Source organism: Salmo salar, chromosome 10 (assembly GCF_965601325.2).
Source record: "Salmo salar chromosome 10, fSalSal1, whole genome shotgun sequence".
Classification (NCBI taxonomy): Eukaryota; Metazoa; Chordata; class Actinopteri; order Salmoniformes; family Salmonidae; genus Salmo; species Salmo salar.
This window is the reverse complement of record NC_138300.1, coordinates 88,937,625-88,949,956: the sequence shown is the minus strand read 5'-3', so window position 1 is coordinate 88,949,956 and position 12,332 is coordinate 88,937,625. Positions and strand designations below refer to the sequence as shown.

General features: G+C 46.3%; 1 protein-coding gene across 1 annotated transcript; it reads right to left on the bottom strand.

Moving 5' to 3' along the window:
* Positions 1–38: 38 nt before the first annotated feature.
* Positions 39–10,696, bottom strand: st3gal2 (ST3 beta-galactoside alpha-2,3-sialyltransferase 2). The gene is made up of 6 exons (XM_014124237.3): positions 10,065–10,696; positions 6,629–6,822; positions 5,573–5,752; positions 5,099–5,144; positions 3,427–3,546; positions 39–3,299 (listed from the first exon to the last, which is right to left on the bottom strand). The coding sequence occupies exons 1-6, from the start codon at positions 10,407–10,409 to the stop codon at positions 3,126–3,128; spliced, it is 1,059 nt and encodes a 352-aa protein (XP_013979712.1). The 5' UTR covers positions 10,410–10,696; the 3' UTR covers positions 39–3,125.
* Between the last annotated feature and the right edge of the window lie 1,636 nt (positions 10,697–12,332).

The window sequence follows — 12,332 nt, the reverse complement described above, 5'->3', positions numbered from 1 at the left end:
TTACTGCCCCACTGTAGGAAAGACCCAGAAAACCACCATCTTTTCATGTTGCTTTTATTTTCACAATAGCATATGATTAAAAACAGTCCACCACACACACACTGAGGTTTTAAGTAGTAAAGAGGGAGTACTTACAACCAATGATAGTCATAATACTAATGAGGATACTATTGGTAATAATGATAGTAACACTGATGGCACGTACAGTCTGTTGTCGGTATATATTGTTGTTGTGCACAAGAGACCTCTAATGAAGAGCTGGAGATGAAACCATCAAAACACTGCAACAGCATAGACGCTTCATAAGAGACCATTCAGCTATCACTAGAAGCCACTCAAGCAAGACCCGATGAACTCAAATACATTCATAACTATCCATTACGGAATAATAATATCAGGGACAGCAGAGTTGAAAGGGATGTCTCACCTTTCACACAGTCAGTTCCCCACAGTGTACACAGCAATCAAACAACATATTAGGGAAGACTGTATCCTTATGCACGTTGAGCTAAAACGTGGCATTCAGCTTCAATGTGCTAGCTTTATTGATACAGTAGATATGGGTATTGTCCTGTTGGATAAACAGTTATTACAAAAGTAATTGGGAGTAATGGAATTAAAGTTATGTCCAATCATTAGTCAATTGTGTTTGATTCTCTTTGAAGTATTGCACATTTTAGTTCTGGCGTGGTTAGTAGTATCACCCAGGAAAGTGTTGGGTATACTTACTAAAACATCCCATGTAAAACACAGACATAAGGTGGAGATATGTTTTAACCACTGGACACAATGCCATCGGCTGTCATCTTGAACACATTACCTCAGCACATACGAATCACAGACACAATGGCAAAACACTGATTGAGAAGAGCAAATGAATACAACCATAGTCATCAACTTCACCCATTTCTAGTCACAGGTAGGAGTTGATTTTCTTTCATCTCTAGATAATGAGTTGTTTAAAAAGCAACAGCATAAAGAAAGCCTCTACGTGGCTCCTAGAGAAAGGCATAGTGAATCATATGGGTCCAGAAGGCACAGCTCTCAGCCAGGCAAGACCAGAGGGGGTGGGTATAATCTAAGGTGTATGGTCTAAGTCGGAGAAGACATTTGAAGCCCTCAGAATATGTGTATGTGTGTAAGAGACATGACTGACACGCTCTTATGATCACAATAGCAGTACCCATAGTAGAAGGGGCTTTGTGTTTGCGTGAATGTCCTGTGCAGACTAAATCAAGCTTAAGATAGCACACGTGTACTGAGGTTTATGGTGCACTGCAGGAAAGGTATGTCCAACACTGGGACAAGGCACGCAAGCATTGATGTGTGTGTGTTGTCACATGGCTGTAAATTGCTGATATGTGTCTATTTTCTTATGAGAGGGGTCTAACTGAAAATCTCACTTTGACAAAACTAAGTAAATCACATTTTGTTTTTACAGCACTCTCTCTCACACACACACTAGTAAGGAGTGAGGGCTGATAAAAACTCACTGGCACTCCGTAGATGTCCTTAAAGTATGTGTGTCAGGTAGAGACATACTTGAAAACAACAAAAATTCCACACAGAAATGAGTTATGTATAGGAATCAGTTACAGTGATCTGCCCAACTCAATGTCAGAGTGTCAGATAAGAACTCCATGATGTGCAAAGGATAGATATAATACAAGTACATCATACAGTACATAATGGTATATACCATATTTATGATATCATCATAGGATTACACAACAGCACGCATCCTTAACTGAATGTCACATTGCCAAATTGGCTAATAACTACTGCAGCCAGGACTAAAGACAGAGTTTTTACATTTAACTAAATTAGCACACACCCTTATTCAGAGCGACTTACAAAAGCAATTAGGGTTAAGTGCGTTGCTCAAGAGCACAGACAGTTTTCTAACCGAGTCAGCTCAGAGATTTGAACCAGCAACCTTTCGGTTACTGGCCGACACGCTTAATTGCTAGGCTACCTGCCTAGACTACCTGCTAAGCTACCTACCTTTTTAGAGTTCCTAAACTCTGATCTGAAAATATAGTGGCATTTTTTACTAGCAGTCGGGTTAGTTATGTTGTGCCATATTACTTTCCATTATCAAGTGGTCATCATTAGACACAGAAGAGGCAGCCTTCAGTTTGTCCTATGTACATATAATGTATGGGCCTCAAAGTGATGCAGTATCCCTTAACAGGCAGCAGGAGGCAGCAGGTCATCTTAGTGTGAGCTCTGTACTCAGTCCTATACTTACTGGTATTAGCTCTAAATGACCAAGAACATTGTGTGAACGGTGTACGTGTGGAAGAGTGTGTGTGTATGTTAATGAGTGAGTAGTGTTAGTCTTATTGCTATATGTCTGCTTGTGTTGTTGTTGACCATGTGTAAGCCTCTCCCCAATCTACCTAATTAGCAGGATGATTAGTCACTTAAAATGGTTAAAACAAATCAAAGGGTTAATACTGTCTATGTGGTCAAATCCCTGTGGGCCGTACATACCTTCAACATGACAGTCATATAATTACAACAGGAACTCTTATTTTGAAGTAGCCTCTGGGCTTCCAACCACGTAAACTTCAACTACCTAGTACTCCCAGCTCCGAGGGGCAAGGGGGCTTTAACAGCAGCTATACAGGTGGGTGTGGACACGGCAGGGGTAGATCAGTGTCCGTCACCGGTTGCCATGACATTTAGGGTGGGGGCTACAGAGTGGGAGGGGGCTGAGTCTCTGGGTGTGAGACCCCTAAGGCGTGTGATGACTCAACCCCCTGCGGATGAGCAGGAGGTGGGATTGTGGGACTGGCTCACAGGTCCATACAGTGGCTAGGCCAGACTTCTCCGCCCCCACTATAGTTCTGACCGTCCGTTTCTCCTCAGGGCTGAGGGCTATGGAGGTAGGCCTGTTGGGGGCAGAGTGTGTAGTCACATGTAGTTCCACTCACAACCATCAGCATCTTACCCTCCTGCACAATGGGAACAGGGTCATCAGGCAACGTATGATCTAGTGTTATGGAACCCTCTCTATGCAAATCACAAAGAACCAGATAACTAAGCACATAAAGATGGCTGGTGGTGATGGTTACTCCAGTGTTCCTGTAAGCCTGCCCAGTCCACCACACCTCCAGCCCTCACTTTCCTGGAAAAACTGTGATCTTTCCGGCCTTTGCCAGTGAGTCGATGATCTGGGCCTCGTAATCTGCGTCATGTACCCCTGTTTTCCGGAACTCTCCAGAGTAGCGGTTCTGCTCCCAATAGTGGTGCCAGTTGCCTCGACTGTCAGCGCCAAAGCCAAAAACATTCACCTGTAAAACAAGACCAAGGTTTTCAAACATTACAGATAGACCAACAAATCATGTTCATGTCAATCCTAACAGACCGAGAGACACGCGCGCGCGTGCGCGTGTGTGTGTGTGTGTGTGATCACCTCACCTCGTCACACACGTGCAGAGCGAAGAACAGGACCAGCATGCCTGTGGAGGGGTAGCGGCCGTGGTGCCTGGTCCAGCGGTCATGGATGTACTTGAAGAAGGCTGGGTTGAAAATCTGAACCTGTGGAGATAAACAGTTTGTAAAGAGTTGATTTACCATGTATTAATAATTCTTCCTACATTTGTAAATGTCAATAAGAAATCTCTAAATAGCCATTTACACATTTAAACATTTGTAATAATTTATTAATGATTTATAAGGTAATGAATAAGGTGTTTGATCATAGTATGTTCACAATTTGTAAATTATGAATAATGTACTAATAATGTAGCAGTTATAAAGGAGTTATTGTCAATTCATAAGATTATTTATAAGGTATTTATATATATCATGAATGGGATATTTATAAATTGTTAAATGAATGCATTTGTAAATGTCAGTACATACACTTACTTCCTCAGTTGTTGATTAACGTAGATCCTTAAGAAACATTTACTAACTGTATATACTTTATAAACATTTATAAATGACTTGTTACTCCCCAAAAGCTGGCTACATTAGTAGAGAGTACCTAAAGCTCCACCAACGGCTAGAAATAACCTAAAACATGATATGGTCAAATAAAAAGTAGGCAATACAAGGTAGAACATCTATTTAAATTCAAAACAGAGCATCTACATCTACAATTGTACTGCATTCATTTGTTGCCTGAACAATTTCAGTTATATATTTCCTAAGGTTCACAACTGCAGCAATTAACAAAGACCTGATAAATCACAAGTGATCATCAACCCTCGGCAACTTGCACTTGACCCAAAAGCATATGTGCAGTGCTACATGGCCGTTTAACACTGAAATAGCCGGGCCTCGATGAATAAAAATAGCTGGCAATGACGCAGCCTTGGGGCTGCTACATTTTAACAGAGACATTTTTTCTTCTTCGATTAGGCAGGCCTAAAGAAACATTATATTAAAACGTTTGCACATTTTTGGTTGACTGAGTGAGGGAAATGCTGTAAATGATGAGGACTCTGTGTATTGTGAAAGATGAGACGTTGAGGATTGTAAATACTGCTTTGATGTCATACAAGCAAGTCAAACACCCATGAGTCCAAATGTGCACTTCACAGTTCCATATCATAGAACTCATGTCATATACAGCGTCAACGTTTATGATCACTATGTTTGTACACTTCTAAGATGACATGGCGTCATACCTTAGGTTACTCTGAACAGAATGAGCCTGCAGGTCTACTGTGAAGAACATTGGCGCGACACACTCACCTGAATGCACTCCGTTCCATGCGCACCAAATTTTGATCCGTTTCCATGAATTGCATTGTGAAAGCCTATCTATCGTATTGTAGAACTTAGCTAGTCATACTGGCTAATAGAATAAGCTTTTAAAGTATGCCCACCTGACCCAGATTGCGATTTATAACGGACCACTTTTGGATTGCATGTGTGATATCAGGGATGCAGGGCTGTGTTCCAAACAAAACAAATACAAGTGTGCTTGTTCTAGTTCCTCAACAGCACAGCTACACTCCTAGAATAAAAGGTGCTATCTAGCACCTAAAAGGGTTCTTCAGCTACAATTATGTTCCGTTGAAAAGTACCATTGACTGATACATATAAGAGATCGGAGAGATTCTGATGACAGATGTGGTACCTTGTCTTTGTCCACCCGTAGAAACTGCTTCACAGGGGCGTAGGTACTGAGAGAGAGAGAGAGATGAAACACTCTTTTATCCTTTACTTTCTAAATTGCTTTTAAGTGATTGAATGATTCACAGACGGCGCGTTGTTCCCGTGGTTCCACAGAGAGAGAGTGCTCTGTTGTTGATGTGCTCTGATCTGGACTGGGAGGAGAGAGCAAAGAGAGAGCAAGAGAGAGAGTGGCACTGTGCTTGTGAAGGTGTGAAGCAGCAGGTCACATTAAACATGTGAACAAAATGTGCTAGTGTGAAAAGGTGTGTGTGTTAAAGCAATATAAATGGAGCTGGATTGAGTTTGAATGTGTAGGACTGTGTGTGTGTGTGTGTGTGTGTGTGTGTGTGTGTGTGTGTGTGTGTGTGTGTGTGTGTGTGTGTGTGTGTGTGTATCCATGCGTAAATGCATGTGTGTGCGTGAGCATTGCTCTTACAAGCGGATCTGTCCAGTGGAGAGTGCGCTGGTGATCCACAGCAGGTCCAGGGTCTTGAAGGGCACCAGCACGAAGCTGACATTGGCTGCCAGGTTCTTGGCACTCTCTGGGTACATGAAGTGGTGGGTGGTGTGGCTGCCTGCGTCCTCCTCATAGCCCACCGTGGGGGCCAGGTTGATCCTGAAGGACACATAGACAGGACAGACACAGGGAATCAGACCATGCTGGAAGTAACTCCAAAGACAGACAGACACGGACAGAGGGATATCAAGACATTAGGGAAGAACAACAGACAGACAGACACCATGAAGACAGAGTAGTAGCTGGTTGGGCCCACGCAGGCAGGCTTCTGAAGGCAGAAAATGGCTGCTGATCCCTGGATGCTGTGCTGGGTTTCATTACTGTTATTTATCCACCCACACACATTCTACTGTCATTAAAAACACTCTCTCTCCCCCCTCTCTCATATGCAAACCCACTCCCATGCTTAGATATTGTCACTGATTGTCTTCATCCCTGTCCATGGATTGTGTATGCGTCATGTGTGTGTGTAATTGTATAGTGTACTGTATGCATGGCTGTGCATGTGTAATGCTTGTGTGAGTATATGCTATGTATGTGTCTGTCTGTGTGTGCGTTTGCAGACAGACAGGGAGAGGGATTAGCTCAGTAGGATTTAGTGCATTACCGTTATAATCTATATGTTTTGCTGCCTTTATCTTCTTAAGACACAAAGCCGCAGCCTACGGAGAGCTGCTGGTCACATGACCAATTATCCAGCCAATGTGGAGGGAAGATTTCATCAAACATAATCAGATTCAAGACATCAGCAGAACCTATTGTTGAGGACACCCTACGCCCCCTCCCCACCCACCAACCACAAGGGTACACAATCTTCTGCAGAGATACGAAAGCCTTCAATAGCTTACAATCGCAGTATAATACACAGTATAATACACTGTATAATACACAGTATAATACAAATGAACAGCTAATAAACAGATTTAGAAAACAAGCACCTCTTTCTCTCCCACCCCCTCTCCTTCCCTTCCTCACCTCATGATGTAGTTGTGGCCGTCTATGGTGGGCCCGTACCCGGCCCCACGGAGGTTGCCTGAGTTCCCCACCACTGCACAGCGCAGGCAGCGGGCGGGGTCCCAAGAGCCGTAGGGGGAGCGGCCTGGGATCACCTGGAACAGCCGCAGCAGCACCTGCTGGATCGTGTGGGGCTTGAACTGAGGCTGCAGCATCTACAGGCAGGGGGCGACAGAGAGGCAGCACGGTCAGGAGAGCAGGCAGGGGCAGTACCATAGACTCATATGGGAGGACAGGCCACTGAGACTGGCTGAGGAGAGGGGGATGGGATGGGAGAAGAAGAGGTGGTTCTGAGGGCAGAAAAGGACACTCTTCTCTCTTTCCTCCACCAGGATGTCGAAATAAGGCAGAGGGGGAGGGTGTAGTAGTGATTCATGAAAAAAAGAAAAGGAAACTGAATATTTAAATGAAGGTGAAAAGAGGTGAAATGTTTTGGGGGGAAATGGATGGAGAGAGGACATCTATGTATAAACATTGAAGGTGAAAATGAGAGGCTGTTTTTCAACACTTGGCTATCTGAGCACCTCCCAACAAAGAAACAAAATAGTTCCATCAGACTATTGGCACCCCTTTCAAATACCTCTCCCTCTCCCACAAGCAACCCTCTTTCTCTCTCTCGCCATCTCTCTCCTCGCACAGCTACTCCCCCCTGCCACCTCCTCCCCAATTCTCAGTTTCCCCTGCATGACCCTCTCACTGTCTCTCTTTTCCTCTCTCCCCATTGCTCCCCCTCTATCCTTTCCTCTATCTCTCTTGCTCCCTCTCATCTCTCTCCCTCTCCTCGATGCCAACGCCTGGCACTGCACAGTGGATTTCTGCAGGGTCACACATTTTTGGCAGATGTTTAGTGGGCACTGCTGCTGCCAGACTGTGTCTTTACTGCTCTGCTCCTGCTCTGCTCTGCTCCTGCTCTGCTCTGCTCCTGCTCTGCTCCTGCTCTGCTCTGCTCCTGCTCTGCTCTGCTCCTGCTCTGCTCTGCTCCTGCTCTGCTCTGCTCCTGCTCTGCTCTGCTCCTGCTCTGCTCCTGCTCTGCTCTGCTCCTGCTCTGCTCTGCTCCTGCTCTGCTCTGCTCCTGCTCTGCTCTGCTCCTGCTCTGCTCTGCTCCTGCTCTGCTCCTGCTCTGCTCTGCTCCTGCTCTGCTCTGCTCCTGCTCTGCTCCTGCTCCTGCTCTGCTCTGCTCCTGCTCTGCTCTGCTCCTGCTCTGCTCCTGCTCTGCTCTGCTCCTGCTCTGCTCTGCTCCTGCTCTGCTCTGCTCCTGCTCTGCTCCTGCTCTGCTCTGCTCCTGCTCTGCTCTGCTCCTGCTCTGCTCTGCTCCTGCTCTGCTCTGCTCCTGCTCTGCTCTGCTCCTGCTCTGCTCTGCTCTGCTCCTGCTCTGCTCTGCTCCTGCTCTGCTCTGCTCCTGCTCCTGCTCCTGCTCTGCTCCTGCTCTGCTCCTGCTCCTGCTCTGCTCCTGCTCCTGCTCTGCTCCTGCTCTGCTCCTGCTCCTGCTCTGCTCCTGCTCCTGCTCTGCTCTGCTTCTGCTCTGCTCCTGCTCTGCTCTGCTTCTGCTCTGCTCCTGCTCTGCTCTGCTCCTGCTCTGCTCCTGCTCTGCTCTGCTCCTCTCAGGCTTCATTGTAGAGAAACTATGACTATACTCTTCACTACCACCTCTCCCTTATACCAAGTATATACACTGAGTGGCGCAGCGGTCTAAGGCACTGCATCTCAGTGCAAGATGCGTTACTACAGTCCCTGGTTTGAATCCAGGCTGTATCATAGGCTGTATCACTGCCTAGAAGGCCAGCATCCCGGAATTGCCTCTTCACTGTTGACGTTGAGACTGGTGTTTTGCGGGTACTATTTAATGAAGCTGCCAGTTGAGGACTTGTGAGGCGTCTATTTCTCAAACTACACACTCTAATGTACTTGTCCTCTTGCTCAGTTGTGCACCGGGGCCTCCCACTCCTCTTTCTCTTCTGGTTAGAGCCAGTTTGCGCTGTTCTGTGAAGGGAGTAGTACACAGCGTTGTACGAGATCTTCAATTTCTTAGCAATTTCTCGCACGGAATGGCCTTCATTTCTCAGAACAAGAATAGACTGACGAGTTTCAAAAGAAAGTTATTTGGTTCTGGCCATTTTGAGCCTGTAATCGAACCCACAAATGTTGATGCTCCAGATACTCAGCTAGTCTAAAGAAGGCCAGTTTTATTGCTTCTTTAATCAGAACAACAGTTTTCAGCTGTGCTAAAATAATCACAAAAGGGTTTTCTAATGATCAATTAGCCTTTTAAAACGATAAACTTGGATTAGCTAACACAACGTGCCATTGGAACACAGGAATGATGGTTGCTGATAATGGGCCTCTGTACGCCTGGAATGTAGATATTCCATAAAAAATCTGCAGTTTCCAGCTACAATAGTCATTTACAACATTAACAATGTCTACACTGTATTTCTGATCAATTTGATGTTATTTTAATAGACAAAAAATGTGCTTTTCTTTCAAAAACAAGGACATTTCTAAGTGACCCCAAACTTTTGAACTGTAGTGTATGTTATTTACCTTCGTATAGCATAAGATCAATCAATCAATGTGCATGCAAAGAACACATTGAAACAAACAATTCAAAAAATGTACCCACAATAGAGCAGGTTGGGAAATATGACAGATGGTCAAGGTTTTTGTGATGATTGTACTGTACCTTTATATCCAAAATATTGGGTAGAAAAGTGGACCATTATACTAGATTATCAACACATGTACCCTAAGGCACCGAACAGAGATTATATGTGTATGTCTGAAGGTACATTATGTGTATTTTGACATTTTTGTACCCCCGAGAACAATACTGTACTCTCACTGTACCCTTTTTTTTTTGAGAGTGTAAGGGGCCAGCACTCTGCTCAAAGACTAGCCAATTCCATAAGAGATATGTTACTAAAACAATATCTTCTAACCAACTCAAAATTGCAGACTTTTCACTTTACAGGAGATACATTAATCCTAATCTATGCACTCCTTCACCTTTCCCTACTTCATTAGTTCCTCCTCTCTCTAATCTCATTTACTTTACACTGTTTCGGCACTGGCCGGTCTACTTCTGTTTACAATCTCACCTAATTATCTAGTGGGATATATATAAAGCCAGCAACTCAAGGACGTGACACTAAATAGGCTAAACCTCTGACCTCCCACCTCCTCTACGTTACTTAGAAATAACAACCTCTTTTAGCCAAGTAATCACATAGGCTTGATTTCCTGACAGTAATTCAAACAGAACTTCCAGGGACATTTACAGCTCTGTCTTCTTTTAATATGATTGGCAGAGCTGCTCTCATTCTTTCCATGGAGACCAGGAGAACGAAAGAGGATGGGTAAAATGGAGTAAAAATAGGTGGTGTTCAACTGGATCACTTACCACCCACCAATAGTAGACATCTGCAGGCAGCTGGATGTTGTCCCGTGTCCACACGGGGGAAATGTCCGGGTCGTAGTTCTCATCGAACCAGTCCGACACCCCAGGGTCTCCCACACAGCGGGGGCAGGCACATGTCTTCTCCTGCTGGGTGCCCTCTAGAGGGCTTAGCTGGTGAGCACCAGCGTAGTTGGGCACTAGTTTAACTCGGCGAGACTCCTCCCATCCGGGTGGGTCCAGGTAGGGCAGGCTGACGCCCCCCCTCAGGGAGATGGAGAAGAAGAGGGAGGTGAGAAAGACCAGGCCCAGGGAGCCCAGCAGCACCCACACCCTCAGTGAGCACCGCATGCCCCCTCCTCCACCTCCGGTAGACCCCGGCCGACCCCCCCGCTCCACGCTGGCCCCGCCTGTCAACCAGGGCCTCAGCTTCCCTGACCTCTGGCCCCTCGCCCCCCCAGGGCCGCCCCACACCCAGCCCCAACCCCAGCGCCCCTCCCGGTGCTGGGTGACGGACGGCACCCGGTCCCCCCACTGCCATGCACCGCTCCCTGCCACTGTCCCCACCCTACTGGCCTCAGCTCCACTCAGCGTGCAGGCTGGCTCACGCTGGCTCAGAGAGAACACTCTTCCAGTCCGTCAAACAGAGAGAGGGAGAGTCGCAGCACCACAGTGTGTCTCTCAGTGTCTCACACTAAACAGTTTCTCCCAGAGTTGTGTGCTGCTCCCTTCACTCTCTGTCTCTGCACACGTGGCTGCCGCTCTTCACACCTTCCACCCAGCCCCGACTTTCCACACACAGCACTGCTCAAGTCCTGGATGGGAGCTCCAGCAGAGTGTCTGCACATAAAAAAACTGACGAACTCAACACAAATTGTACACTGTTAGCCTGAGAACATGTCAGAGTCTATCACGCTGTGTTAACCTTGGTTAGCAGTCGTATCCACCTACAGTGATATCCATGGTAAAAGTCAGGTACTGAGTCATTAGTGTCATCTCAGTCGTCCAAGTGGTTAGTCCGCCCCTTGCGTTTGGAGTCCTCTGTGAAATGCTGAAGCAGTCTTCTGAGAGATATGCTCTAGCAAGCTAGATGGGAGAAAGAAGGTGAAAGAGGGTAGAGACTGCTGGGAGGCTGATATGAAAGAAGCTCCATCGAGTCTCTCGTCATCCTGAACAAATAACACGTCTCCCCGCCTCCCTTTGTCTCGCTCTCTCTTCTGCCCCTGTCTCGCTCAAGCTTTTTTTCTGTCAGTAGAACCACTTCAGAGATTCTGAGACTAGCAGAGCTACTCAGGACCTTGTGTTCTCCTCTGAAACATTGGGTCTGGTGCCCTGTAGTCTAGTTCTCATTGAGGCTGTGAGTGGTGTGTGTCCCTGTGTTGGCAGACTGAGCATCTACCAGCCCTTCTAATGCTCTGGGTCCAGGTACTCTGTCTAAATTCCAGTGGTTTTCAGCCAGAGTAAAAACAGAATACAGTAAAACCCCCAAAGTAATCAAAGCATTCTGACCATAATGACAAAGGGGATTGACCCAGAATCTTAAGAAAAGTAGATATGATGACCTTAAAACAGCTTACCAATGAATGATCTCCAAGGAACCGTGAGGCAATGAGTGACTGGATTGGAAAAAAAAGATAAACCAATCAAAATCTCCCATCCCTCCATCTGGCGCTGATCGTCAAACAGGACAGCAGGGAAGGGAGGGGGCTCAGTAGCTGTCCAGCAGTGGAGATTATTTGTGTATATGTGTATGTGTGTGAGGCTGGACCACTGCCTGCCAGTAACAGGAGCAGTAGGGTTTAATTGAATTCTGCGGTGTGGTGTTGGTGGAAGTACAGATTGTGTCAGGATAATGTGCCCTGACCTGCTGTTCTGGCTAATCTGTTATCTCGATGCTGCGGTCGCCTGCTCACCACAGTGCCCCCTCTCTGCCAGCCAGATGCCAACCTTCTGCCCAGTGGCCCTCCAGTGCCCTTCAGAGTGGGTTAGTCCTGCTGTTAGCCAGTCCTTGGCTGTATGTGTGTGTCCACCTCTCGATCCCTGACACAAAGACAGCCTCACAGGGGAACTGAGGAGCAGATAGACACCGTGGCCCCTGTAGCTCCTATATCTCCTGCTCCCTATCTACTTGTTTCCAGATCCCTGTCCCCTTGAGACACCAACACACTGTTGTTCAGGAAGCAGTAGACCCCTGGAGAGAGGAGATAAAAGAAGTGAGGGCGTGAATCAATAGTGCATTTATAACACACAGGCATTGTGGTGATTCCCAGGAAT

Bases quoted from the DNA above. Each gene is read 5' to 3' on its own strand.
- st3gal2 (XM_014124237.3), bottom strand. From the start codon at position 10,409: ATGCGGTGCTCACTGAGGGTGTGGGTGCTGCTGGGCTCCCTGGGCCTG. The intron at 5,145-5,572 runs GTAAGAGCAATG...TCTCTCTCTCAG, and splicing joins TCCACTGGACAGATCCGCTT to TACCTACGCCCCTGTGAAGC. The intron at 3,547-5,098 runs GTACCACATCTG...TTATCTCCACAG, and splicing joins TACGGGTGGACAAAGACAAG to GTTCAGATTTTCAACCCAGC.